This window comes from Lepisosteus platostomus, chromosome 4, assembly GCF_059453375.1.
Source record: "Lepisosteus platostomus isolate fLepPlt1 chromosome 4, fLepPlt1.hap1, whole genome shotgun sequence".
NCBI classification, from domain to species: domain Eukaryota; kingdom Metazoa; phylum Chordata; class Actinopteri; order Semionotiformes; family Lepisosteidae; genus Lepisosteus; species Lepisosteus platostomus.
The window spans coordinates 11967212-11991177 of record NC_142614.1 but is presented as its reverse complement, the minus strand read 5'-3'; the positions used below and the strand labels follow the sequence as shown (position 1 = coordinate 11991177).

Sequence of the window (23966 nt, the reverse complement as noted above, 5' to 3'; positions counted from 1 at the left end):
TCATCTCATATACAGTAACTGATTCTGTTAAGAGAAGCAGCTGCCGGCTCTGCGGTTATTATTGCAGGCCCACCCGGTTGTCAGGGAGGGGAGAGCCACACCGCATTTCTTGTCTTAATGGGCCCTGATGAGAAATCTGCTAAGTAGAGTGGCACACCCTTGTTCAGTACCAGGGCCCTGGGTTCAATTCCACACCATGTAAGGTAAGATTTGTGTGGTGGTATTTGCTATTTTAAGTTGTGTGTGTTCTCCCTGTGTTCACATGGGTTTCCTGCCACAGTCCAGGGACACACTGGTAGATGAATTGGCTGCTTCTGGGAAAGCTGGCCCTGGTGTGAGTGCGTATCTGTGTGTCTGCCCTGCGTTGGACTGCCATCCCATTCCACATCCCATCCAGGGTGTACCCCTGCCTTGTGTCTGTTGTTTGTCAGGATAGTCTCCAGCTCCCCAGCAACCCTGAATTGTACAGAGCATTTAGAAAATGGATGGACAGATACAAATGTCTGTCTGAAACCTTCCTTTTTCTCCTTCTTTTTGACAGTCGTGAGACTGGTTTAGATTCTTCTTTTGATCAGAAAGTTTGAAGGATCTGGATCAACTGCCTTCAAATGAACCAAATTGCTTCTAATTATATAAGACATATAAAATTAATAAAAACAGAGTAATAAATAAGAAACAAGATATAAAACATTATTAACAGAATACCTGAACTTGGCACTAGTTTAACTAAAACGTTATACTTTTCTAGGGAAATTGACTAACATTTTATTGAAAAAAGCATACAGAATTAACCCTAACTGTCCAACTGCTACTTTTAAGTAATCAAATGAAGACAATAATTACCCCCATCTTTATTTATTTAATTCCTGGAACAGAAGAAAGGGTACATTAATTTCACTGTATAAACAACAAAGAAAACACCATTCAGGAGGAAAACCTCTAACAATAAGGCAAACTGCTGCAAGTCTCAAGTTGTGTGGGAGTTTTGTTGAACTACAGAATAAATCAGACATTGATGTTCTCTCTGTGTTCCAACTTATAACCACTGTTGTTTAAAAACAGAATCAGCTGAAAGTAACTGGATATTATGTCAAAGAATATTTATACAGCTGTTGTAGTGTCAAACATTCAACGAAACTGCTTCCTCTCACAGATTCTGGGATATTTCATGGTGCAGGTGGCATCGTGCCAGTTGTTGAGGGGGTCAGTGTGAGGTTTGAGGTGAGCACAGTCCTCTCCTTTAATATCTTGAACTTTCCAGTCATCAGGCTCGTGAGTGAACCAGAAACTGAAAAAGAGCACATTTTCCTAGATCAACCCCACTTAATCACAGACACTTGGATAGAGTTAAACCCAAACCCTTATGAACTAAGGGCAAAGGGCAGCCAACATTCCAGTAAAATCAAAATTGTTCTATTTTGCCATTTTTATCAGATTGCAGGATTAGAAAGTATGTGCTGGGGCAAGAAGCAGGATATTAGATCATTTTTCCCATGACCTGAACCCGTGTTTCCCAGCCGGAGGGGTCAAGACCCCCAGCATTGAAAGCAATCAGCCAGGCTTGGTTTTTTGTCATTACTTATTTTGTGATGGTCAGCAGAAAAGGGGTTTTCCTTGGTCTTTCGCTGTCCAATTTTCGACTTCCTCCTCATTAACTGCATCGACTCACATCACTGTGAATCTGCAGCCTCTGGGGTATGTAAAATTTGATTTACTGCACAGTACGCAAGGTTTTGGTACCATAGAGTACAAGCAAGACAATCTGAAATCAAAGATATAAAGGGACTTTCTGTGATACAAGGGAGGAATAAATTGAAGTCTGTATTTAAAAAGCTAAAAGAAATGCACAATATCAATGACATCACAAAATTCAGAGATCACTGTGATGATACAACACCCAGAAATGAAGGACTTCTATTTAATATACAGTATATTTTGAAGCAGAAGTTAATTCCACATTGTAAAGTAAAAAAGAAAAAAAATACACTAAATACAAACTGTCTGTCAAACTGAAACCGGTCAAGGCATACAATGTGATCTTGCAATTTTTCAACAGGTACAGTATATACCTATCTTATGTGATGTCTGATCAGCCAGAATACTGTATGTATAACACGTTAAATGTTCACAAATCTCTTTAAAAAACTTCTCAGAATACTCTCAGAATACCTAATTTCGAACAGTTATTTTGAACCTGTGATTGGATTTCTAACATACTGTATGTACTATACTCCTCACCGTACGGTCTATGTGGGTCCTAATGCCCCAGTATAGTGATGGGGACACTTTAGAGTAAACAGGCGCCGTCCTTCGGATGAGACATAAAACCGAGGTCCTGACTCTCTGTGGTCATTAAAAATCCCAGGGTGTTTCTCAATAAGAGTAGAGGTGTTACCCTGGCATCCTGGCCAAGATTCCCCCTGGTCTTTACCCATCATGGCCTCCCAATAATCCCCATCTATGAATTGGCTTCATTACTCTGCTCTCCTCCCCACTGATAGCTGATGTGTGGTGAGCGTTCTGGTGCACTATGGCTGCTATTGCATCATCCAGGTGGATGCTGCACATTGGTGGTGGTGGAGGGGAGTCCCCATTCCCTGTAAAGCACTTTGAGTGGAGTGTCCAGAATGGCACTATATAAGAGTAAGCAATTATTATACAGTATACGTTATAGCTTAGAGTAGCAGTGTGACATGGTGGCAAAGTGATCAGCATTGCCGACTCATCGCGCTGGGGCCCTGGGTTCAATTCCTGACCCGGGGTGCTGTCTGTGTGGAGTTTGTATGTTCTCCCTGTGTTTGTGTGGGTTTCCCCCATGTGTTTCAGTTTTCTCACACAGTCCAAACACATGCTGGTTGTTGTAACTGGATTCTGGAAGAATTGTCCCAGGCATGAGTGTGTTAGTGTCTGTGTCTGTGTGTGTCCTCTGATGGACTGGTGTACACCATTTTGCACACATTGCTTGCCGGATAGGCTCTGGCTCCCCCGCAAACCTGTTTTGGATAAAGCAGTTAAAAGTTGGATGGAGGGATATGTAGTAGCAAGCGATGACACTACAGACCACTTCTAAGCAACATTAACTCCCGGACCAAACTAAGATGTCTCTACCTTTGTGTCAGTGGTGACCCATCCTCCCACCGCCAGTCTCCTTCTACCGTCTGGTCAGTAAGTCCAATCCAGGAATAGCCATTGGCAAAACGCTTGGTCAGAAATTCCTGAAGGCAGACAAGACACTTGATTTATGTATTGGAAAAACTGGAACCGCAGATGATGTTTCTACCCTTACCGTTCAGACATTGGAAGTGTTAGATGTTAAAATGCGTAGATCTGCCTCACTACGAGAGGATTAAAGGTTGTGCCCACCTGTCTCTAGCATCTAAACTACACACTGCCACAGTGTCTGCACAAATGTAGCATCAGGTGCCTAGTATGGCAACATGTTGTGTGATATTGATTGAGATGATTCTTGATGGAAATTTTGTTTATAAAAGGAAATACAATTTACAATACATTCTCAATTTCCAATAAAAATTGAATTAAAAAAAAAACAATTCCCATATTTCCATTATATTAGTCATTTCCCATCTTCCTGACTTATTCTAACACACTCTTTTGCTACAGGCCTGGTTTAACAGTACAAAAGACCTATCGCCATTATGTGCAATCAACATAAAACACATTGTTTTCCCTGCGGTTTCTCCAGTATTTCATTAAATGTGGGTGTGAGCTCCCCTGTAGCCCATCGAATTGCAATGTCTCTCCCAGTGATGGCAGCAGGAGCAGAGCAGAATATTTCAGAGCTTAAAACATGCCTGAGGTCAGCCATGGCACAAGAGAGTCTCAGTGGACTGGCCATCACGAGCAACAGTCCCACAGTGGGTCAACTACTCATGAGGATGTACAGTGACTGATGTACAGTTTAGCCCACACTGAGGGGCTAAAAGGACAAAATGTGGTCTGTCTTCAGCACAGAAGACTTCTAGAGTAATTGACTCAAGTACTCTAAAAGCACGAGGGCACAGACAAAGTCACCTTCAGAGTCAAGAGTGAAATGTGAACCAGGGAATGGAAACTAATAGAAACTAAGAAAGTGTGTTTTTAAAACTGAAAATAGGAGGCACTTCTTTACACAAAGGATTGTGGGAGTCTGGAAAGGCCCAGCTGAGCAGTTGAAGCTGATGGCCTGTTTGGGGTTTTCAAGAGAAGGCTGTATGAGATTCTCTGATCAATTGGCTCCTGGAAACCATACAAGCCAGATTAGCTGCTTGCCCTTTGCTCTGTTGTTCCCTTTGGAACACTGCAATGCAAGTAAAAGAAGCAAGACTGAGGAAGGCCGCCGATGGTGTGACACTCTGTCCGACCTGCTGTAACTGAGTCTCTATAATCACTAGCTGGCTTCCCATCCTGGAGCAGTTGATCCTGCTTTCTGGCCAGGTCATTGTATCCTCGGCAGTGGAAAAGAAGTAGCAGGAATTCATGAAGGATGTCCATCCTTTCGGACAACAACGGCATAACTGGGCTGAAAAGGAATGAAACAGAACAGTTAGGTTCTCAGTACTCTGTCACTACGATTGTGGGAGTCTGGTACAACCTACCCAGGTATGATATTTAAGATGATACCTGTCTTCTCTCAAGAAATAGCTTTATTAAAGCTCTTTACACAAAGAGTTGTGGGAGTGTGGAACAAGCTACCCAATCATGTTGTTGAAGTCGCCACCCTGCCTTCCTTCACGAAGCAGCAAGATTAGGTTCTCCAATAAGGACAGGAGACGTGTCTTTACACAAAGAGTTGTGGGAGTATAGAACAAGCTACACAATCCTTTGAAACCTTTCTTAGAATCTTGTGTTATGTCTTCCTTATTACAAAAAAGCTCTGTATAGTCAATCTTGTCCTGTGCATGCCTTAAAAGATTGAATTTACAGTAAATTGAATAGCCCTGTGTGATCAGTCTAGAAAGTCAGATGTTCAGAGTGAAAAGTAATGCCAAATGATGGGACATCCAATGTGGATGAAGTGCTCTGTTATATGCAATTAAATTGTCTTAATTTAAAACAGTGATAACATAATCTAAAAACTCCAATTTAAGCAAGCCAGTTACTACACCTGTACTTTTCTCACTACAACAGCTCCACACTCCGCACTTTCTAATAAAAGTCAATACACTGTCTAAAAAGAACATGGGATTCTTACATTCCATATCTCTCAATTTCTCCTCCAGATCATTGTGGCGCTTCTTCAGTTCCAGGAAGGCTGACACAGCCACTGTGAGGTTGTTCTTTAGCTCCGATTCTAAGTTAGAGGTGGTTCTGAAGTCGGGTTCTTCAGAGGAGAGATTCTGCTGAAGAGCTGCGTATCGCTCGTCTTTCTCCCGGGACATTCGGTAAACTGGGAATGAAACAAAAAGACAAGGAAAGCAAAATGCAGTGAAATAAGAACAAGAAGTGAAGGGGGCTATTTGAATATATGATGTAAAAACCTTGTCATCACAGGGGTAGAGAAAGTTCTGAACAATCTAAATAAGCAACACTTCACTTTCCCTGCGCTTTCTCTGTGTTCCCACACCTGCCTGCTCGCAGTTAGTTCAGTTATTGAGTAAATCCCTCCGACTCACAAACACCTCCTCACTGCACCAGGCTAATGCTAGTTTTCCAAGACACCAATTCGAGTAGAAGCACAGTCACAATTAAATATCTAGCACACAAAGATTTACACCACTGCAAATGTAAAACAGAGCATATACGGACCTACTGTATAGGTGTTGCTAAATCACCTTTTCATCTGTGTGGTGATTAAAAATCGAGAAATGTATCAATCCTCCTGTTTCCCACACACTTTGCAGACACTCTTTCCTCTTGAAATTAATTTAAGAAGGAGACATCAGAACAAAGTAGAGGTTCAGATTCCAAATTACTTTTTAATCTCTTTATTAAATTGGTGATTTATTCAAAGAATGTAGTTCCATGCATACAGATGAATTCTGTATTTTCAAAGGTCGAAGGCCACCTACACATAGTCGAAGGCCGAAGCTCAAAGGTAACATGCACTGAACTTGGTTAACTGGTACATCTGTTATACTTACAGAAAACGCCAAAGATTATGTATCCGATCAGCAGGAGGCAGCAGAGAACTGTCATGCACATGCAGGCCTGCTGAGGAACTCTCATTTTGGGGTACACAGAAAAAGCACTCCCTGAAAATTTTAAAGAGAAATTTTGATCTGAAGTATTTTGGACAACAGATGGCTGCCAGTGTTCACGTAACGGGTTGTTTCAAAAACTGAAGGCAATTCTTTGTAAATCACCCATTTCTTTTACAACACCTGCACTCCTGGAAATTGCAAGTGTCTTCTCATCACATTGGTAGGAGCTCTGATACTCATGTGTGCTAGAACTCATGACCGTGGAGAGAAAGTTTCAGAGGCCCAGAAAGGTGAAGGTCAGATGAGGCAAGATTCAAACTGAAGAGATGTGTCAGAATTTCATAACATCATCTGTTCATAGTGTCGATGGACGCCAGCTTCCCTCTGGACACGCTTTGGTTACATTTATGAATGTAGCTTTTTTGGGGGGATGACTTCAGACTTCACCATGTAAAGAACCTTTAGGTAGTGTTTTTGTCTGACTTCATTAAAAACAATGCTACACCCATCTCCTAAACTGGAATATGTGAGTGATTAAAGTGGAGCCTTTGAGGTTTCCTGTAAAGTAAAAAAACTGACCTTCATTCTCCTGGATTGGGAGGTAACAAGAAACAGGATACAAGGTGCAATTGCAGTACCTCACAGCCAGGAAGAATGTTAGTTTGGTATAAAGTATAAAGCCCTGGTAGGCAGCATGGTGGTTCAGTGGTTAGTGTTTCTGCCTCATAACGCTGGGGCCTTGGGTTTGATTCTGGGCTTGGGGTGCTATCTGTGTGGAGTTTGTATGCTCTTCCCATCTTGGTATGGTTTTCCTCTGGGTGCCCAGGTTTCTTCCCACAGTCTGAAGATATACTGGTAGGTTAATTGACATCTGGGAAAACTGGCCCTGGTGTGAGTGTGTGCTCTGAGATAGACTGGCGTCCTGTCCACTGTGTACCCAGCCTTGTGCCTGTTGCTGGATAGGAAAGACACTGGCTCCCCCATGGCTCTGTACTGGATAAAGTGGTTAGATGATGGATGGATAAGGTACTTGTATAGGTTGACATGCTGACGGTCATTAAAAGCCTTTTAAAATTAATAACCCACAGAAATAGCCAATGCCTCAGATACCCTAATCATGCCTGCTCTGCACATTTTATAAAAAGGAATGATGCTGGCACTTACTACTGCTTTGGGAAACAGAGAGGGGAAGTTAAGACAAGGCTTGGTGAATATGTTCTTGATAATTCATCATAAATTTAGTCCTATTCATATAACCGCAAGGCATGTGAGGAAATGAAACCACAGCTTAGTGAAGAAAGGAAACTAAAGTAACAGTGTTAAAGAAGAATACATTTTGGTGTCATACATTTTCAGGCATAAGAACAGGGTTTATCATTTGACAGTGTTTAAAATCCATTCATGTTCCAACGGCTTTATCCAATACAGGGCTTCAGGGGAGCCAATCATTTCAGTTCAGTTGATTGTCATCTGCACAAGTGCAATGGAATGATTATTTGCAATACTAAGACATTAAAGGAATCACCAAAAACATTAACATAGAGCATCCGCAGCAGCAACAAGTTAAATAACATACGACTTAAAAAAAACATCAGTATGAGCCAGTGGTGGGGGTAGAGTTCAGTAATCTGACAGCTTGTGGGAAGAAACTGTCTCTGAATCTGGACGTTTGTGCCTTTATGCTCCTATAACACTTACCAGAGGGAAGGGGGAAGAAAAATGAGAAACCAGGATGACTGGTATTCTTAGTGATACTTCCAGTCTTCCTGAGACAGCGAGTTGTAAAAATGCCCGAAACAGAGGGGAGCTGTACTCCAATGATGGACAGGGCTGACCTGATCACCCCTTGTAACGCCTTCCGGTCAGACAACGAGCTGCTGCCAAAACACACTACCAGTACCCTACTTACCAGTACCAATTACCCTACCAGTACTGTATGCCTTTGTGGGAGGAAGTCAGAGCCCCTGGCTGAAACCCACAAACACAGGGTACACATACAGTACGTACTCCACACAGATAGCAACCCCAGTCTGGAACTGAAACCAGGACCCGGGTGCTACAAGGCAGCGATGCTTACCTTCAAGCCACCATGCCAGCCAATGTCTAAAATAACAAATACAATGAGTAATAATAAAATAAAAATGCATGACAAAAACTATTTCAAATGGCAATGCTTAATTGGGGTTAATGAACTAATTAAGTCTCTGTCCTTCCAAGTACCAGGACCATTATAAATTCTATGTGCTCTCTTCAAGTCATTGGACCTGATGATGGCAAATATGCTGAAATTTAAAACAAAGAAATGATAGGACCATTTAAACCAGTGTAATCTGGAATGCTGGAAAGATTGGTGGCTCTCCTATAACCCGACCTGATTTGATTTAAGCATGGCTGTGTCCTTTGCTAATTCTCTGAAACTTGTTCTGTTCTGGGCCTCATAGGAAATGTTTAGTTTCAGTGGTAACTGAGTGGTGGTCCTGTCAGCTGCATGTTAAAGTACAGGCAGCTGCTTTGTAGATCTGTCCATCCATTTTCTAACTTTTCCAGTTCAGGCTTGCAGGGGAGCTGGAGCCTATCCTGGGTACATATGGGCACAAGACAGGATACACCCTCGATGGGACACCAGCCCATCCTAGGGCTGTAGGAAGCACCTGGAGGAAACCCACATGATTGTCAAGCCTCCATATTTTATTAGCTCAGTTGTACTGAAATATTACTGGCTCACTATAGTCCTGGTATTCATCCATCTTCTAACAACTTCTTCCAATTCAGGGTCACAGAGGAGACAGATCCTATCTCAGCAAGCAATGGGCGCAGGGCGGGATACAACCTGGACAGGACACCAGTGTACTGCACAGATACAAACATGCACACACCTACACCAGGGCTAATTTTCTCAGTGGCCAATAAACCATGTCTTTGGACTGCACCCTTTGGAAACCCACACACACACGGAGAAAAGATACAAACTCCACACAGACAGGACCCCAGGCCCAGAATTGAACCCCGGGCAACAGTGCTGTGAGGCATTGATGCTAACTGCTGCACCACCATGCTGCCCTAATATTAATTGAACCGGATTAAATTTTTTTTTAAAAAAATCTACCACACTTTTATTATTACTCCTATCGATTTGCATGATTGCAAATAGAAAAATAGACTGTACTGACTCGACACAGGAGGATAGTGAGCATGTAGAATTACATAAAGTGGAATACAGCAGCAATGAAATCAACTGTACACATGTAGTGGAGTCTGAGATCATTCACTACAAAGCAGTTTTGTTCGAGTCATGATTTGTGTTGGGAGAGCATCTTGGTGACACTGACCCCTGGAAGACATTAACTGGGTACTCTATGATAAGTAGAAAAATGCAATAAGCAGAGACCCAGGCTCTGACGAGTTTTTTGTCTTGTGCTGTTAGGAAACAGAATAGCACACCCCATACCAATTAATCAAGAGCTACTCAACATGCATCCCTTGGAATCCACTGTTGTAGTACAGGTAACACTTATTTAACAATATTGATCTTTTTCATTTTCAGTTCTAGAGAAATATAGAAGAAACTTATAATATATTAGAAATGAACTACAATAAAGTTTAAAGACATTTTAAATAACATGTTAAATAACCAAAAAGAGCTTACCTGGTTTCTGAGATGTGCGTTTTTGAGGGGCTTGATCTGATAATTTAGAGGAATTCACCATCAACACTGAGGAGTCATCAAAATTCATATACACGTTGGCCATCTCTGTGCACATTGTCCTGCTCAGTTGGGAGCTCAGAAGCACAGATGCACTGAGAGGAGGAAGTGTTGAAATAGATAATAAAGAGATGGGCAGGGTTAACATTCACAGTAAGAGTAAATCAGTGCAGCTCCTAACTTCAGTCATAAAAGTCAAACTGAGAAGAAAGAAAATTAAATAAATGTCATTAACCTAGTTCTTCCAGTTCTATGCAAAAGTATTAAGGACCCTGCAGTTTTCACATCTTAGAGCTTTAAATCTTGCAGTCATGACACTTTGAAGTAGCAATTAATATTTGTTATTAACACAACCTACAGCACACATTCAAAGAAAGAAGTAAATAAATAATTATTATGAAAGAAAAATGGAAAAGTCACCTTTGTTTTCAAATGCTGTGTGGTAAAACTAAATTAATTTAGGTGCAGAAAAGCATGTTAACAAGCCACACAGATAGTTGTGTGGTTTCTGTCTTGAGTGCAATGAGTCATATACATGATTTCAGTGACTATGATCTCAATGGCCTCTTTGAAAGTTCAGAGGAGATCAATGGCTGAGATTCGAGAAAATGAAACCGACTGAAACCGACTGGCAGTCGGTTTCAGTGCTTTGTTTTGTCATGCTGCCCAGATAATATTCCAGTGCCTAAGAATATATATCCTTTGGATTAACTCCAATGCATCTCGAACATTTTTAACAGCAGTGTGCTTAAATACTATTGCTCCTCTACCATTGAAATAAATAAGGTATTCTACTGTAGGTCTTCTTGAGTCAACATGTAATCTACAAAATCGTACAAAAAAAAACAAAATAAAATATTCTGTGACTACCTTAATTGATTCTTCAGATTCTGACAATTGTTTTGGTAAATCCATCCTTTTTCTTACGCCTTTATCCAGTTCTGGCTCGCAGGGGAGCCAGAGCCTATCCCAGGAAGAAACAGGCACAAAGCAGGATAGACCCTGGATGGGACACCATTCCATAAGGGGACAGAGACACAGACGTGGACATGCACTCACTTCCACCAGGCCCAAATTTTCCAACCGTTGTTTCACTGAATTGTATGTCTCTGGACTGTGAGAGGAAAGTGAAGCACCCAGAGGAAGCTCACACAAACCCAGAGAGAACATACAAACTCCACACAGATAGCCCCTACTGATTAGGAAGATAGAGCTACTAACTGCAGGGTTGTACCAACTGATGTACAGTATAACAGGTCTCAATGGCACTGAGCTTGCTGTAGAAATGATGATACCCCTCTTGAGATCTAGAATATGTAGAAATGAGAAGACCTGGTCTTCAGACGCAGTGGAGTTTGCTGCTGTCCTGACAGTGGCTCTGTATGTGCTCTGAGCCCACACGTGACTATGAATGAATACCAGAAGGGAGAGAGAAAAGTGCTGATGAGACCCCTACACTTTGGATATCACATCCTTACTTTACTATGAGTACTCTCATATAGTAATCAGGCTGGCCTGATTGTGTTACTCACTGTCTGCTAAGTCATTCTTTCTCATCCTTTTTTTAATTAAAAACATACTTCTGACTCCCAGGAGGAGCAGAGCAGAGCTGCACTCATTACAAATGTATGAAATATGACATTATGATTGAATGGTTTTAAAAATCAGATATTTTAAACATATAGATATATGCAGGGGGACGTGCCATGATGTGACATGAGAGTAACAAGGCAATTCTGGGTCAGCCAGGAAGAGGCTGCAGTAGCACAGACAGGAGAGCACCAGGACCTGGTTCACCACATATGAGAACAGAATGCCATTTACTACTCATGGATAATAAACACTGAACTGCAAACAAATTATATTTCAAATAAAAGCTTCAATTTCAGCATAGTTATAAGAGAGTGTTTTCAATTCAATCAAAACCTTATTTATTGGTGGCATGTTAATGAAAGTACACTAATAATGAACTACTGTGGACAGTTTAGCTGCACAGTGGTGGTTCCAAAATTACAGATCTCACAAAAAAATTTATTTGTCTTAAAAAGGGTTATACAAAAATTAGTACAGGTAGTATTACAAAATTACCAGATCATACACCATCTTTGTTCCCTTCTTCACCCTTAAACATCTCTAAAACCAATTGTGTATTTAGAGATTCATTGTTCTTAAAAACAAAAAAAACTTGTTAACATCTCTTCCTCTCACAGATTCTGTGATATTTCTTGGTGCAGGGGGCATCGTGCCAGTTGTTGAGGGGGTGAGTCAGAGGCTTGAGGTGAGCACAGTCCTCTCCTTTCCGATCTTCACCTTTCCAGTCATCAGGCTCATGAGAAAACCAGAATCTGAAAAAGAGACAGCAAGAAGGACTTGACTTGCAAAATGGGAAACTCTTTGCACAATGACTGATGATGAGAATAACAGCTGTTTCTGATAAGCTTATTGAAAGGGGAGTTCATGAAAGGGAAAACATTTGAACGTACAAAAAAAGGAAATCAAGAAGGGATACAGCATCCTCATGTGTAGTATTTTTACTGTGAAGCGCTTTGAGAAGCCATTTTTAACGGTGATTTATTATTATTATACAATTTGCACGCTGATGCAGTTCCCGAATCTAGGCACACTGCAGGGATAGCATGGTGACACAGTAGCTAGTATTGCTGCCTCACTGCGCTGGGGTTCAGTTCTGGACCTGCCCTGTATGTTCTTGCCCTGTTTGTGTGGGTGTCCTCTAGGTGCTCTGGTTTCTGGTTTCACGGTCCATAGACATGCTGGATGGTTAATTGGCTTCTGGGAAAACTGGCCCTGTTATGAGAGTGTGTGTTTGTGTCTGTGCGGCTGCCCTGTGATGGACTGGCTTCCCAACCACAGTGTATCCTGCCTTGTGACCGGTGTTTGCAGTCAGACTCCAGGTCCCCTGCGACCCTCCATTGGATAAAGCAGATAGAAAATGAATGGTTGGAAACCAGGACATGTTTATGCTTTATACCATAATAATATATTAAAATTACCATATTGCAACACAGTAATGACTTTGAAGCATGAAAATGGCAAGAATTTCAGTCACTGCTTGGAGTGTGTTCTCCTTGTAGAATAACCAGTTTCATTTCCCCTGCTGTTCTATTGTGAAAGATGTTTAACAAAACTTCCACTGCGATTCCTCTGACTTTACAAACAGTTTCCATAACTTTTTTGGGCCATTGACGCATTTTGTAAAATGCGTTGAGATGTTTTGGCTCCTCCTGACTGCTGAATGTTCAACATCAGAAGCCTGCCTCACTTTATAAGAATCTGATTCTCAGATCTAGGTCCAGACTGTAGGAGGCATAGGCAGGCACCCCAAAGACATCGGGCTCCACTGTGTTGGTGAGTGTTATCCTGAAGGGGAATGATGCCTGCATGCTATAAACCTCACATATTCTTTAATTGCTTGTGCATAAAACCTCCCCCTGACACTGTTGTTCAGATGGAAGTAATCAATGAAGAGTAATTCCTGCCAGTCTATGATGATGGTCTCTGCTGTATAGTATTTTAAATCTGCAGGAATCACTTCTTTTCAGGCCAGGACACAAGTGATCTCACTGCACACAGTACGCTAGGACCAGATTGGGGACACAGGCTTTGTCTTTCATTACTGTGCCTCCCCTTCAATGCGGCAACACTGTTAACATTGGCAACATGTCAATTTCAATTTATCATTCAGCACTGATGAAACTAAGTTTATGTAGTGTCACTAAATTTGTTTAGGTCAGTCTTTTATCCTGAATACTGGACTAGGCCATAGATCAGATCACCAAACTCAGATTCGGAGAGCCTTACTTGCATGACTAATGAGTTACAGAGTAACCATGGCAGGAACTAGTAACAAGTTTAAATTAAAACACAATTAAAAACACATGTTGTGGCAGGCTGGAGTAGTGAGGAACTGTAATATTAGTGAATCTGACACTAGAGGCTGCTAAAGGCCTCTATCTCTTGAAAATAATCATCACTGGGAGTGCATTAGATGCTGTATTGTTGGTTAAGGTTTAGAATGTCGTGTCAAAGTGTTAAAAGGTGCCTGCCCACTTGGTGTCAGGGGTGGTTAGTGAGATAATAAACAGTCCCCCTGACTGTACAGAGTTTCTGAAGTAGAGGAGCAAGATTCTCTGACACATTTTTTTGTTTAGAAGACCTGCAAAAACCTAGTAATAAAGCCTCCTGCACTTTGAACTATGGTCCTTGTGAATCAGGGTGAGGTCTGTCACACTGAATTGAGTTGCAAAAGCCTTCTTGAGAAAAGTCATCAGCATTCCCCTTGAAACAAATTCCAGGTACAAACCTGAACAAGAAACCCAGGTTTCTAAATGGAAGCCAGTGCTTGATTACAGTTGGGTTTCTCATCCATTATCTCACCCAATATGTGATGCCCATTAACTTGTATATGAAATAATTTACAAGATTTTCTGTGGGATAAAACTCAGAACACACTGGACAGTAATCACTCCTTTCCCACATTCATATATGGACAACGACGTGAGTATTCTCATCAAAATCTTTTCCACACAGAATTACTCATTGTGCCTAACGTACTTCGGTACTGTTCTGTGCCATACTGTATTAAGATGAAGTCTGGGTGGCTGAGGAAACATTTTTGAGTTCTAGAAGCAATCAGAGATTATAACACAGGAAGTAAGCGGAATGAAATTCACACTTTAGGAGCAAGGATTAAATTAAGCTTGTACAATGAGGTATCACTGTACAGTTGTATGCAAACATCTGGGCACCCCTGGTCAAATTGCATTTTTCATTAAATCTCTTAGTGAAATGAAGTTCAAACAACTTCTGCAGGGTAAAAACTTAAACATGACAGATTTCTACACATTTTAAAGCACAATTATTATTTATTGGCCAAATTTAACAGATTGAAAAAGACAAAACAGTGAAAGTGTAATGTGCACAAGTTTGCCCAGAGGCTGCCCAAACATTTGCATACAATGTATTTCTCCTTTGGGATACTCAGCATTACTTCAAATATTACTCCTACCTTGTTTGTGTCAGGAAATTCCTATTTAAAATGGATGTCCTTACCTTTGTGTAGGGTGCAGCCCATTGATCCAGCGCCAGTCTCCTTCTACAGCTAGGTCACTAAGGCCAATCCACGTTTGACTGCTGCCAGAAGACTTTGTTAGAAACTCCTGAAGTCAAAGAATATAATGTCGTGTACTGCATATCTGTCAAATGGCACATGAACTGGGAATTGACAGCAGGCAATTAGAATTTGAAAGAAATTAGAAATTAAACATAGTTGTCGTCTCTTAATTCTGGTGACAGTGGTGACGATTCTGCCACTTGATCTAGAGACAATCTAAACTTGTATTTCAAATGATTTTCTAGTGCACATCTGCACACAGCTGTCGGGCATGAGCAGCATAAATCTGAAGGAGATAACCTTCTGAAAGTAAACTGCACACCCCCCTTTTTATAGCAATAGTATTCTACTACACAGCTTTTCTCAGAACCATTCACAGCAAGATAAAAGTTTAATTGATTTGAGTTGAAGCCCGACAAGGAAAATAAGAGCTAAATCAATGACAGCAGTTGGATCCATCATACTAAATGAGTTCTGTAAAGTTGGATAGAACTTTTGTCTGTCTGTGTTAGAAAGCCAACATGACTCAGAAACCAAGTTTCAACAAGGAAAACAAAGCACCCTGTTTTTTTACCTGTTTGAATTTTTAGCACTTAAAAGTGTTATTAAGTACCTCCAGATTGGCTCAGCTGACAGATGCTTGCTTCAAGGATGAAAATGAAAGAAAGCAGACATGGGCTTTGACATGAGGCAGTCTGTCCTACCTGCTCCGTCTGAGTCTCGATCATCACTAAGTGACCTCCCATCCTGGAGCAGTTTGTACTGCTCTCCTCCCAAGTCATTTCATCACTGGAGAGGAAATAGCAGGATGACATGAAGGGCTGCCATCCCAACAAACCACAGGAACATTCCTGGACTGAAAGCAAAAAAAAATCACGATACTTAATGCCAACCTACAGTATAATTGACCTCAGAACAGTTCAGCAGAGTTCCATCTTCTCCATGTGGTTAAAGACTGGTTACTGTGAAGACATGAATTCCTGCTTCTTCCATGCTCAATATCTGGGGTCTAGCAAGTTCTCAAGCAGGAGAGGTGGAAGAAAGACTGGGAATAACTCAAAGGTCGTCCTTCCAGACAGCAGCAGAATGAGGCTTCTAACCAACTTGGTCTCTTGGTCTCTAATCAACTTTGGATCAAGCTCTTGTTTTGTCAAGACACCATGAACAGCATAAGTATTGAGAAAGACATTTCAGGTCTCTTCACCTGAAATGTGTTTCCACCGGACATGACACATGACATGGTTCTAACATGGCCTAACATGTCTGCAAAATAATACTCTGAATGAAAAGAAAAAATGATTTCTAACAGAAGGGCCACAGTTGCCAGATCAATGACAGGGAACACTGTGCTGTAGGAGACACTGGCATTTGCATTTGTGGATTTAGGAAAAGATTAAACAGAGGTCCTGACAACTTGGTCATAACGGATCAAGAAAAGAAAAGGAGCAAGGGTGTGAATTGCATTGCCCTGGCTAAATGTAACTAATCTCTAAGGAAGATCAGGTTTAGATACAAGTTCTGCTTCACAGCATTAGAAAAGAAAGGTGTGAAATTGTTTTACCAGTGGAATTAAGGGTGAGATTTAGGTAGGCCAGAGTACAAACCCAGAGTGAGTTTAGCCAGTTTACCCAACCAACATTCCGGAGCAGTGAATTGGAAGAACCTCTAGTCTAGGCGGGGGAGAGCTACTGTTACTGACGAGACCCAGTCTGGATTAGCTTCTGATATCTGGCGAGATCTGGCTGGAATGTGTTACTCTGTTGAATAAGACTGACCAGTGCCCAATCCTCACCTTCCACTTTCCTTTTTTTATTTAGAAGGTCACTGTAGTTCTTCTGTAACATCAGGAGGGCTGACAAAACAACAGTATAGTTGTCCTTAAGATCAGCAAAATCTGTTTCCACAGAGGAGAGATTCAGTAGGATAGCTGCATGTCTCGTGTCTTTTTCCTCGGTAATTTGGTAAACTGTGAACAAATAAAAAAATAATTGTAGAAAGTGATCCAAGCACCCATTTTGAATGAAAGCTGCCTTTGACTGCAAAACAGTGATGATGCAGCTGAGAGTCTGAATGTTAAAAGACAGGCACAGGCTTTTCAAGTGCATGTTTCTCAGACAAACTTTTGCTTTACTTCTAGGGGTCTATGCATAAAATGAACAGGTAGATTTCCCTGTTTCTTATCATTCCCCACAACATGGAACCCAATAGGAAACTATCCAATGAAGATTTAGGATCACTTTTCTCCTTTGGGATTCTCACCATTCCTCAAAATATTATGGGTTCCTTGTTTGTTTCCGGAAATTCCTCATAAGAACAGCACAGCTGGCTGGCAGAAATGGATTTAAATTACTTCCTCCTTAATAAGCTTCAGAGCATTTTCACAGTTTATACTGCTGTACTGGCCTCAAGACCTGACTAGCTGGCACACCTGCAATACTCACAGAAAACACTGAAGATTGCGTATCCACCCAGCAGGAGGCAGCAGAGAACAGTGAGGCACACACAAGCCTGCCGCTGACATCTTATTTTGGAGGTAGCTGAGGAGGCGTCCTCTGGAAGTTTCAAGGTGAAAGTTTGTTAGGAAACATTTCAATATGATCCTTTTGGGCTCAACTGATTTCAGGGCAACACAGTGGTGTAGTAGTTAGCACTGCTGCCTTGCAGCACAGGGGCTCTGGTGTCAACTCCTGGGCTGCTATCTGCGTGGAGTTTGTGTGTTCGCTCCATGTTCATGTGGGCTTCCTCCAGGTGCACTGTTTGCTGCCACATTCCAAAGACATACTGGTAGATTAATTGGCTTCTGTGAAAAGTGGCCCTGGTGTGAGTGTGTTCTTCTTCTCTGTGTGTATCAGTCTGCCCTCTGATTGACTGGCGTCCTGTCCAGGGTATACCCTGTCTTGCACCAGTTGCTTGCCAAGATAGGCTCCAGCTCCCCCACAGAAGTGAATTGGATAAAGCAGTTAGAAATGGATGAATATTTTGAGACCTTTGGCAAACAGTGACTTCCCCTGAAAATAGCAACATTAATGCCATGATGTTAGAGGGGCCACCCATAGAACACAAAAAAGGGAAGTTCAGTATGATTTTCATCTTTTGCTGACTTTTAGATTTTTTTTTACTTTAATGAGCAGAGGCCCTTTGTCCCATTTAACCCATTAGGAAGGTAATGATAGTTAATTGATCCCAGGATCTCATCCAGCCTTTTCCAGCCTGTTTGTGTTTTACTGTTCAGACACCCAGAACCCTTTAACAATAAAATAAATGCCTTTTTAATGCGCTTCTGCATAGTTTCCACTTGCATCAAGCCTGTGTTTCAGTGTTGATCCTGAAGAACTCCATAAGGTTGTCTTTCTCATTGCCTTTGAGGATTTCCAGTACTTGAGTCAGGTTCCCTCACAGTCCTGAGATATAACAAGTGCAATTTTTGAAAGTTAACGAAAGTTCAGGAAGAGGTCAAATTGCAATCTCACACTTCTGCTCGCCTACATACAGTGTAAATACTCACAGGCTGCCCACAGCTCTGTGCTCATACCTCCCCCACCCAGCAGCACCCTTGTAGCTGCCCCAGGTTCACGACTGGACTACTGAAAAGTACAATTGGAAGAAATATCATCAGGCCCTGGAGATTTCTTCATCTTCATCCTCTATGTTCTTTGGAATCTGTAATATCAGCATATCTTTAAACTGTTATACCAACTTCATTTCTATTCTGTTCCGTTCCTCTTCTATTCAGCTCCATCATATCCTTTCAAAGTCTGCCATTCTGAAATTGTAATCTTATGATTTGGACTCAGCCTATTCGGTTTCAAAATGAGCAGTATTTAAAACCCTTCAATAAAGCTATTATGATCACATAACCAGCCATTTGATAATATTTTTTCAGGGTTTTCATATCTATCTGAGCCTACAACTGAGAGAACTGGGTAACATTGAGGGAGGGTTCACATTTCCTTGTAGTGGCCTTAAAAAGAAACAATTAAACACAACGTTTTGGCCGTGGAGCCTTCTTCAGGTGTGAGGGTTTTTTCCCTCACACCTGACCAAAAACGTTGTGTTTTCAATCTTCTCCTTTCAGCATGGAATACACCTTTTCCTTGTTCCTTTGCAGCCCACTCATGCTGATGCAGCTACCCACCTGAATTATTTGCTTTAACTATAGTAAATATTTTTGTGGAATTAACCTCTCTTTGATTGCTTTACAACTCACTGCTCTGAATCACAATAATCCAGTTTGCTCTCAAAACTGCATTCCTTGTAATAATTCTGTACAATGGAAAACAAACTATACAAACACAAATGTCATGTTGTGCCTATATAAAGCATTAACCCCTCTATATATATACAGTACACCCTACAGAGATGATGAGTGCTCATCAAAGAGCACAAAATCAACAACTATGATTTTATTTGAACATGCCAATAGTAGTAAAATAGAAAATCTTTCCACTATCAAATAGTTTTTATGCTCTTCTTTCACAATCCACCGTATGCTGAAAATGACAGCAATGAGCACTGTTTCCCATGTATAAACTACACCACCTTACTGTATATCTGCCTGATGAAACTGTTAAAACACTAATCAACAATCTGCGATAAATTAATTAATCTTAGCAAGTTATCTGTTAACTGGAGCAGCAGTTGAATTGAATGTGAATTTCATGATCTAAGATGTATGCAGTAATACAAATACAAAATGTTACCATATGTTGAGTCATTTTGGAGTTCTAGTTGACAGCTTACCTGTATTTTGGAGTACAGGGTTTGGTTGGTGTGGATCTCTTGAAGTATTATAATAGGTCTTGAATTGAGTGCAGTCTTCTGTGTTCATGTAAATATTGTCCATCTCCATTGTCAAAAAGAGCTGTGGGCTCAGGGTAACAAAATGTATAAATGAGGAAGTGTTGAAATACTTTCCACTTATAGATTGTAAGTAAAGAGGCAGGGCCAGAATGTGCATTAGCCTATCGGCAGATTGAGGAGCATCTGCTGCTACACTCCTTTTTAGGATCAAGTGAATGTGAGAAACACTGGTACAGTATATTACAAAAGCAAATGTAAAGAATAGTTTGGGAGAATTTCAGGTGAGACAGTAAAAGCAGGTTCCGTATGGGATTAACTGGAAAATAGAATAATTCAAGTGCTTAACAATACGTGGATGCTATAAACCATCTAGGGACATGCACAAACACAAGTATCAATATAACACAAATTGTATAAGGAATGTATTTTCATTTTTTTTTCACAAAAAAGTATTGTTATAGATGGGGCTTTACAAAACTAGAGAAAATCAGGAAATTGACCAAGTGAGTCCATCAATAAGTAAAATAATCGTAACACACAACTTGTAAAGTGTTTGCTAATACACCCAATCTGTTGGTTTAATTATAGGCAGAGGCACATTACATATTTGTTCTCTGGAACAGTTTTGGTGAAAAGAATAATAATTCAGGCGCACTTGGTTAAACAAATATTTATTAGCAATGACAATGAAACCCACTACACTACACACAACAAACATACAGCATACAAGTTTCTCTATAGATAGTATTAGTTTATAGACAAGGAATCCCATAGGCAAAATGTCCTAACCAAACAGATGAACCCCGGACTATTGCCAAGTATTCAACTCTTAATGTCTATCTAGACCAGAATAAAGTAAAGCTGCAGTCTAAACTAAATAGAATTCAACCTGTAGCTAAATCTCTATCTGTCTCCCTGTGCAAACCCAGATGTCACAAAAATGGGAACCTATCTCCCTATTGTAAAAATGCTCCCACCAACCAGGAGGACGTTTTTAACTGAGGGATTCTTCACTAAGGAAATCGGAGTTCCCTAACAACACAGAATAGCAGGCTTAACAAAGTTCAGATATTTAGCTTCAAACTGATCTTTTTGGATAATGTGGATAAGGACCTTTCGCCTGGCACACATTTTATGTTCTGTCCTCCTGTCTCCCCTCTCCCTTCATGTTCTGTGCTGATCTCTGTCTTTTATCCTTCACTTTTGACACTTAATCATTTACCCAGAACTCAATTAACTAAGGCAGTGGTTCTCAAACTTTTTGGACCAAGTACCACCCCTGAAACCAAAGCATCCAAGTACAACCTACAAGTCATCTTCTCATAGGAACCCCAGAAAATCTCAGTGACCAACATGAGTGTGCGCACACACTCATATACACATATAATAAAAATAGCACTGAGCACTTACCATTTCAGTGAGAGGGGTGAGTCTGCTTAGACGAGCAAAGCAGATTTGAATTCATTGGTTGAGCCTTGATACAATTCACAACTTTGACAGCAGAGTGTAACAGATTTTAAATCCTCAGGCATTTTCTTGATGGCCAAGGCCTCGCGGTGGATGCTGCAGTGCGTCCACTTCATATCTGGAGCAACCTCTCTGATCTGTGCAACTACACCGCTGTGTCTGCCTGTTATCGCTCTAGCACCGTCTGTACAAACTAAGACGCATTTTTTCCAGTCAATGCCATTCTCTTCGATAAATTCATCCAGAAGCTGAAATTTATTCAAATAGAAAATATGAAAACCCCTCCCAATTTTTCAGTGCACACAACAAATTTCCAGGGTCATCTGGTGTACCACCTGGGGGTGCTCTGTGTACCATCAGTGGTACGCGTACCACAGTTTGAGAGCCACGGAACTAAGGTAAACCAGAAGATTTTTTTGATCCATGTGTGTGACTCCAAGCTCAACTAAGTAAACATACCCTGGTTTGAAACTCTAGGAAGGGGAAATGTTGACACTAGTTAGGTGTTACCCATGGTATTTACATTCTTTGAGACACTTCCATAGTCACCTGTCATTGGCAAAAAATGAGAGGAGGGCTGGAATGGAAGCATGTGGAAAAAGGCGGAACTGGAGCTGGCAAAGGAAGGAGGCTTGGCTATGGATGTCCAAAAACAGCTGGAAAGAGCGTCGGACACTGGAGGAGCCATTGACTGAGCTAAGGACTCCGGAAACTGTTTTGGAGTACATCCTATCAGACCCTTCTCAAAGCCACACAACATTGGTAAATCAAGCTGGAGATTTCTTAACTGCAATAAGGAAAGGACAGACACAGCTAGCAGCTGGTCTCTCACTCACTTCCTCAAGGACAGCAACAGGCTTTTATTTTTGGAGATGAGCAAAAGTTCTATACAAACACACACATTTTTATGATTGGTTAGTAATAGTTTGTTGCCATATATGGTACAAAATCAGACAGTTTAGGTAGCTTAACTGTGGTCATCCTTGGGCAGTCAGCCAAATTCCCTGTTCCCAGTTTATGTAGCTAAATCAGACTGTGACAGGGTGCCCATGTCTTTTTTCTTCCCCAAATGAATGTTAAATACTCCAATACTTTCCTGTACCCTTCCAATAGGTGTGTGAGTTTGTATGTGATACATATGAAGTGTGAATGATACATTTTTTTCCCCTAAAATCACTGCAGTATTCCCCGTTGGAGTACGATATTGTGTCGGGCAAGATGGACACCAGTCCCCTTTCTGTTTGAAGTTTCCCACAAGGTCACAGCAGCAGTACTAAAAACACTGTGACCTGTCCCTGATCTTAAAGGGAAAGGTTACTGGTAGGCCATCCATAAATAACTGATGTATGATTATTTTGGTTTTGTTGAAATGTATAAAAACCCTCACATGACTTTGTTAACATTTATAAGTTATTCTGGATTTGTATTAAGTTACTTTATTTGTTTAGAAATTGTCCGCCTCTTTTAAAAGATATGAGCCAGTCCCTTTAAGGAATATGGCCCTGAGGCAGGAGGAGCTACTGTATAAAAGGCACTGGGAGAGCTCAGTAGGGAGATGGTGTCTTGAAGGGACAGTGGGCTGAGAGGAGCTCCTGTGAGTTTTTTTTTTTATGATCACTGTTTGAAGGCAATCAATCCAGTTTTGTTGGCATTTGAAGACTGCTGTTTTGGGAGTGTTGCCAAACCTAGTCGCTTGGCCGATGACAGACAAAAAGTCACACCATTGTTCATAAGACCCTGGCTCTCTGGAGCACACTGCATCAATCCACAGGGAAGACAAACTCATTCCCGTTCAGGGCTGAAAGAGATCCCTCCCGCCTCTCCCATCGGATAAGAGAAATGCCGCAAACATGAGGAAACAGCAAGGCAGAGGATGCTTCTCCTGGAAAAAGGCGAGACCCCTGAGGACGCAAGGAATAATTTGCATGTCGCCATAACAGCAAACTAAATACAGAGAATTGCGATGTTCCAGAGGATACTAAATAAATTCAACACATGCTTCTAGAATACAGGTTAAAAATCCTTTATCCGAAATTCCAAAATCCGAAAGTTTTTTGAATGCTGATATGACACGCCACAAATGGAAAATTCCACAAAGTGCGGGATGGTTCCACCAAGTAGAGCTGTTGTGCGCCGCTTTCACCTCCACGTAAAACGCTATGTATGTGTGTAACATGACTAGCGTAATTGTTGCGTAATGCTGACGTTTTCCGTTTTCATTACATTTACCTGTAATCAAATTTAATGTTTTGTTTTTATACAAAAATATTTATGTACCGTAACCTTTTAATCAAAACACGTCTTCTTAGGTGGATACTGCTAACGTACCTACATCGATGTCTGGGGCTGCATTTATCTTCAAGTTTGTAAGCAGTGATCATGTTTTGTTTTGTTGTACAGTAAGTACAAAACGCTATTTTTACGTGAGATCTGAATTTCACCTCCATGTATGAGTGTAACTTGACTAGCGTCATTACTTGTACATTGTACATTTTTCCGTTTTCATTTTATTTACCTGTAATCATATTCAATGCTTTGTTTTTATACCTTACATTAATACCTGTATAGTAAGATAATATACAAATGGCGTACGTGTACTGTAACCTTTGAATCAAAACATGACATCGTAGGTGGAGACTGATATCTTACCTTTCAGATGGTATTATGTTAAAAAAAACATTAAATATTTATATAAAACTACATTCAGGGTATACCGTATGTATAA

General features: G+C 40.9%; 1 protein-coding gene across 2 annotated transcripts; it reads right to left on the bottom strand.

Moving 5' to 3' along the window:
• Nucleotides 1–839: 839 nt before the first annotated feature.
• LOC148672655 (CD209 antigen-like protein C) lies at nucleotides 840–19874 on the bottom strand. 2 transcript variants are annotated; one of them, XM_088628485.1, is made up of 12 exons: nucleotides 19715–19874; nucleotides 17416–17526; nucleotides 16767–16940; nucleotides 15679–15830; nucleotides 14914–15020; nucleotides 10714–12188; nucleotides 9787–9938; nucleotides 6081–6191; nucleotides 5192–5386; nucleotides 4362–4519; nucleotides 3109–3215; nucleotides 840–1288 (listed from the first exon to the last, which is right to left on the bottom strand). In XM_088628485.1, exons 7-12 carry the CDS (start codon nucleotides 9899–9901, stop codon nucleotides 1129–1131), a joined length of 846 nt encoding a protein of 281 aa, XP_088484611.1. In that variant the 5' UTR covers nucleotides 9902–9938; nucleotides 10714–12188; nucleotides 14914–15020; nucleotides 15679–15830; nucleotides 16767–16940; nucleotides 17416–17526; nucleotides 19715–19874; the 3' UTR covers nucleotides 840–1128. The 2 variants fall into 2 exon arrangements, with proteins under 2 accessions (XP_088484611.1, XP_088484610.1); XM_088628484.1 differs by having other exon boundaries at nucleotides 9787–12188.
• Nucleotides 19875–23966: the final 4092 nt, after the last annotated feature.

What these genes read in the sequence shown, in the direction of transcription:
- LOC148672655 (XM_088628484.1), bottom strand. Translation starts at nt 9,991, where the DNA reads ATGTTAACCCTGCCCATCTCTTTATTATCTATTTCAACACTTCCTCCT. An exon ending in ACGCACATCTCAGAAACCAG is followed by an intron (nt 6,192 to 9,786) that starts GTAAGCTCTTTT and finishes TAAAATTTTCAG; the next exon opens with GGAGTGCTTTTTCTGTGTAC. An exon ending in GGGTCACCACTGACACAAAG is followed by an intron (nt 1,289 to 3,108) that starts GTAGAGACATCT and finishes GCTCTTTTTCAG; the next exon opens with TTTCTGGTTCACTCACGAGC.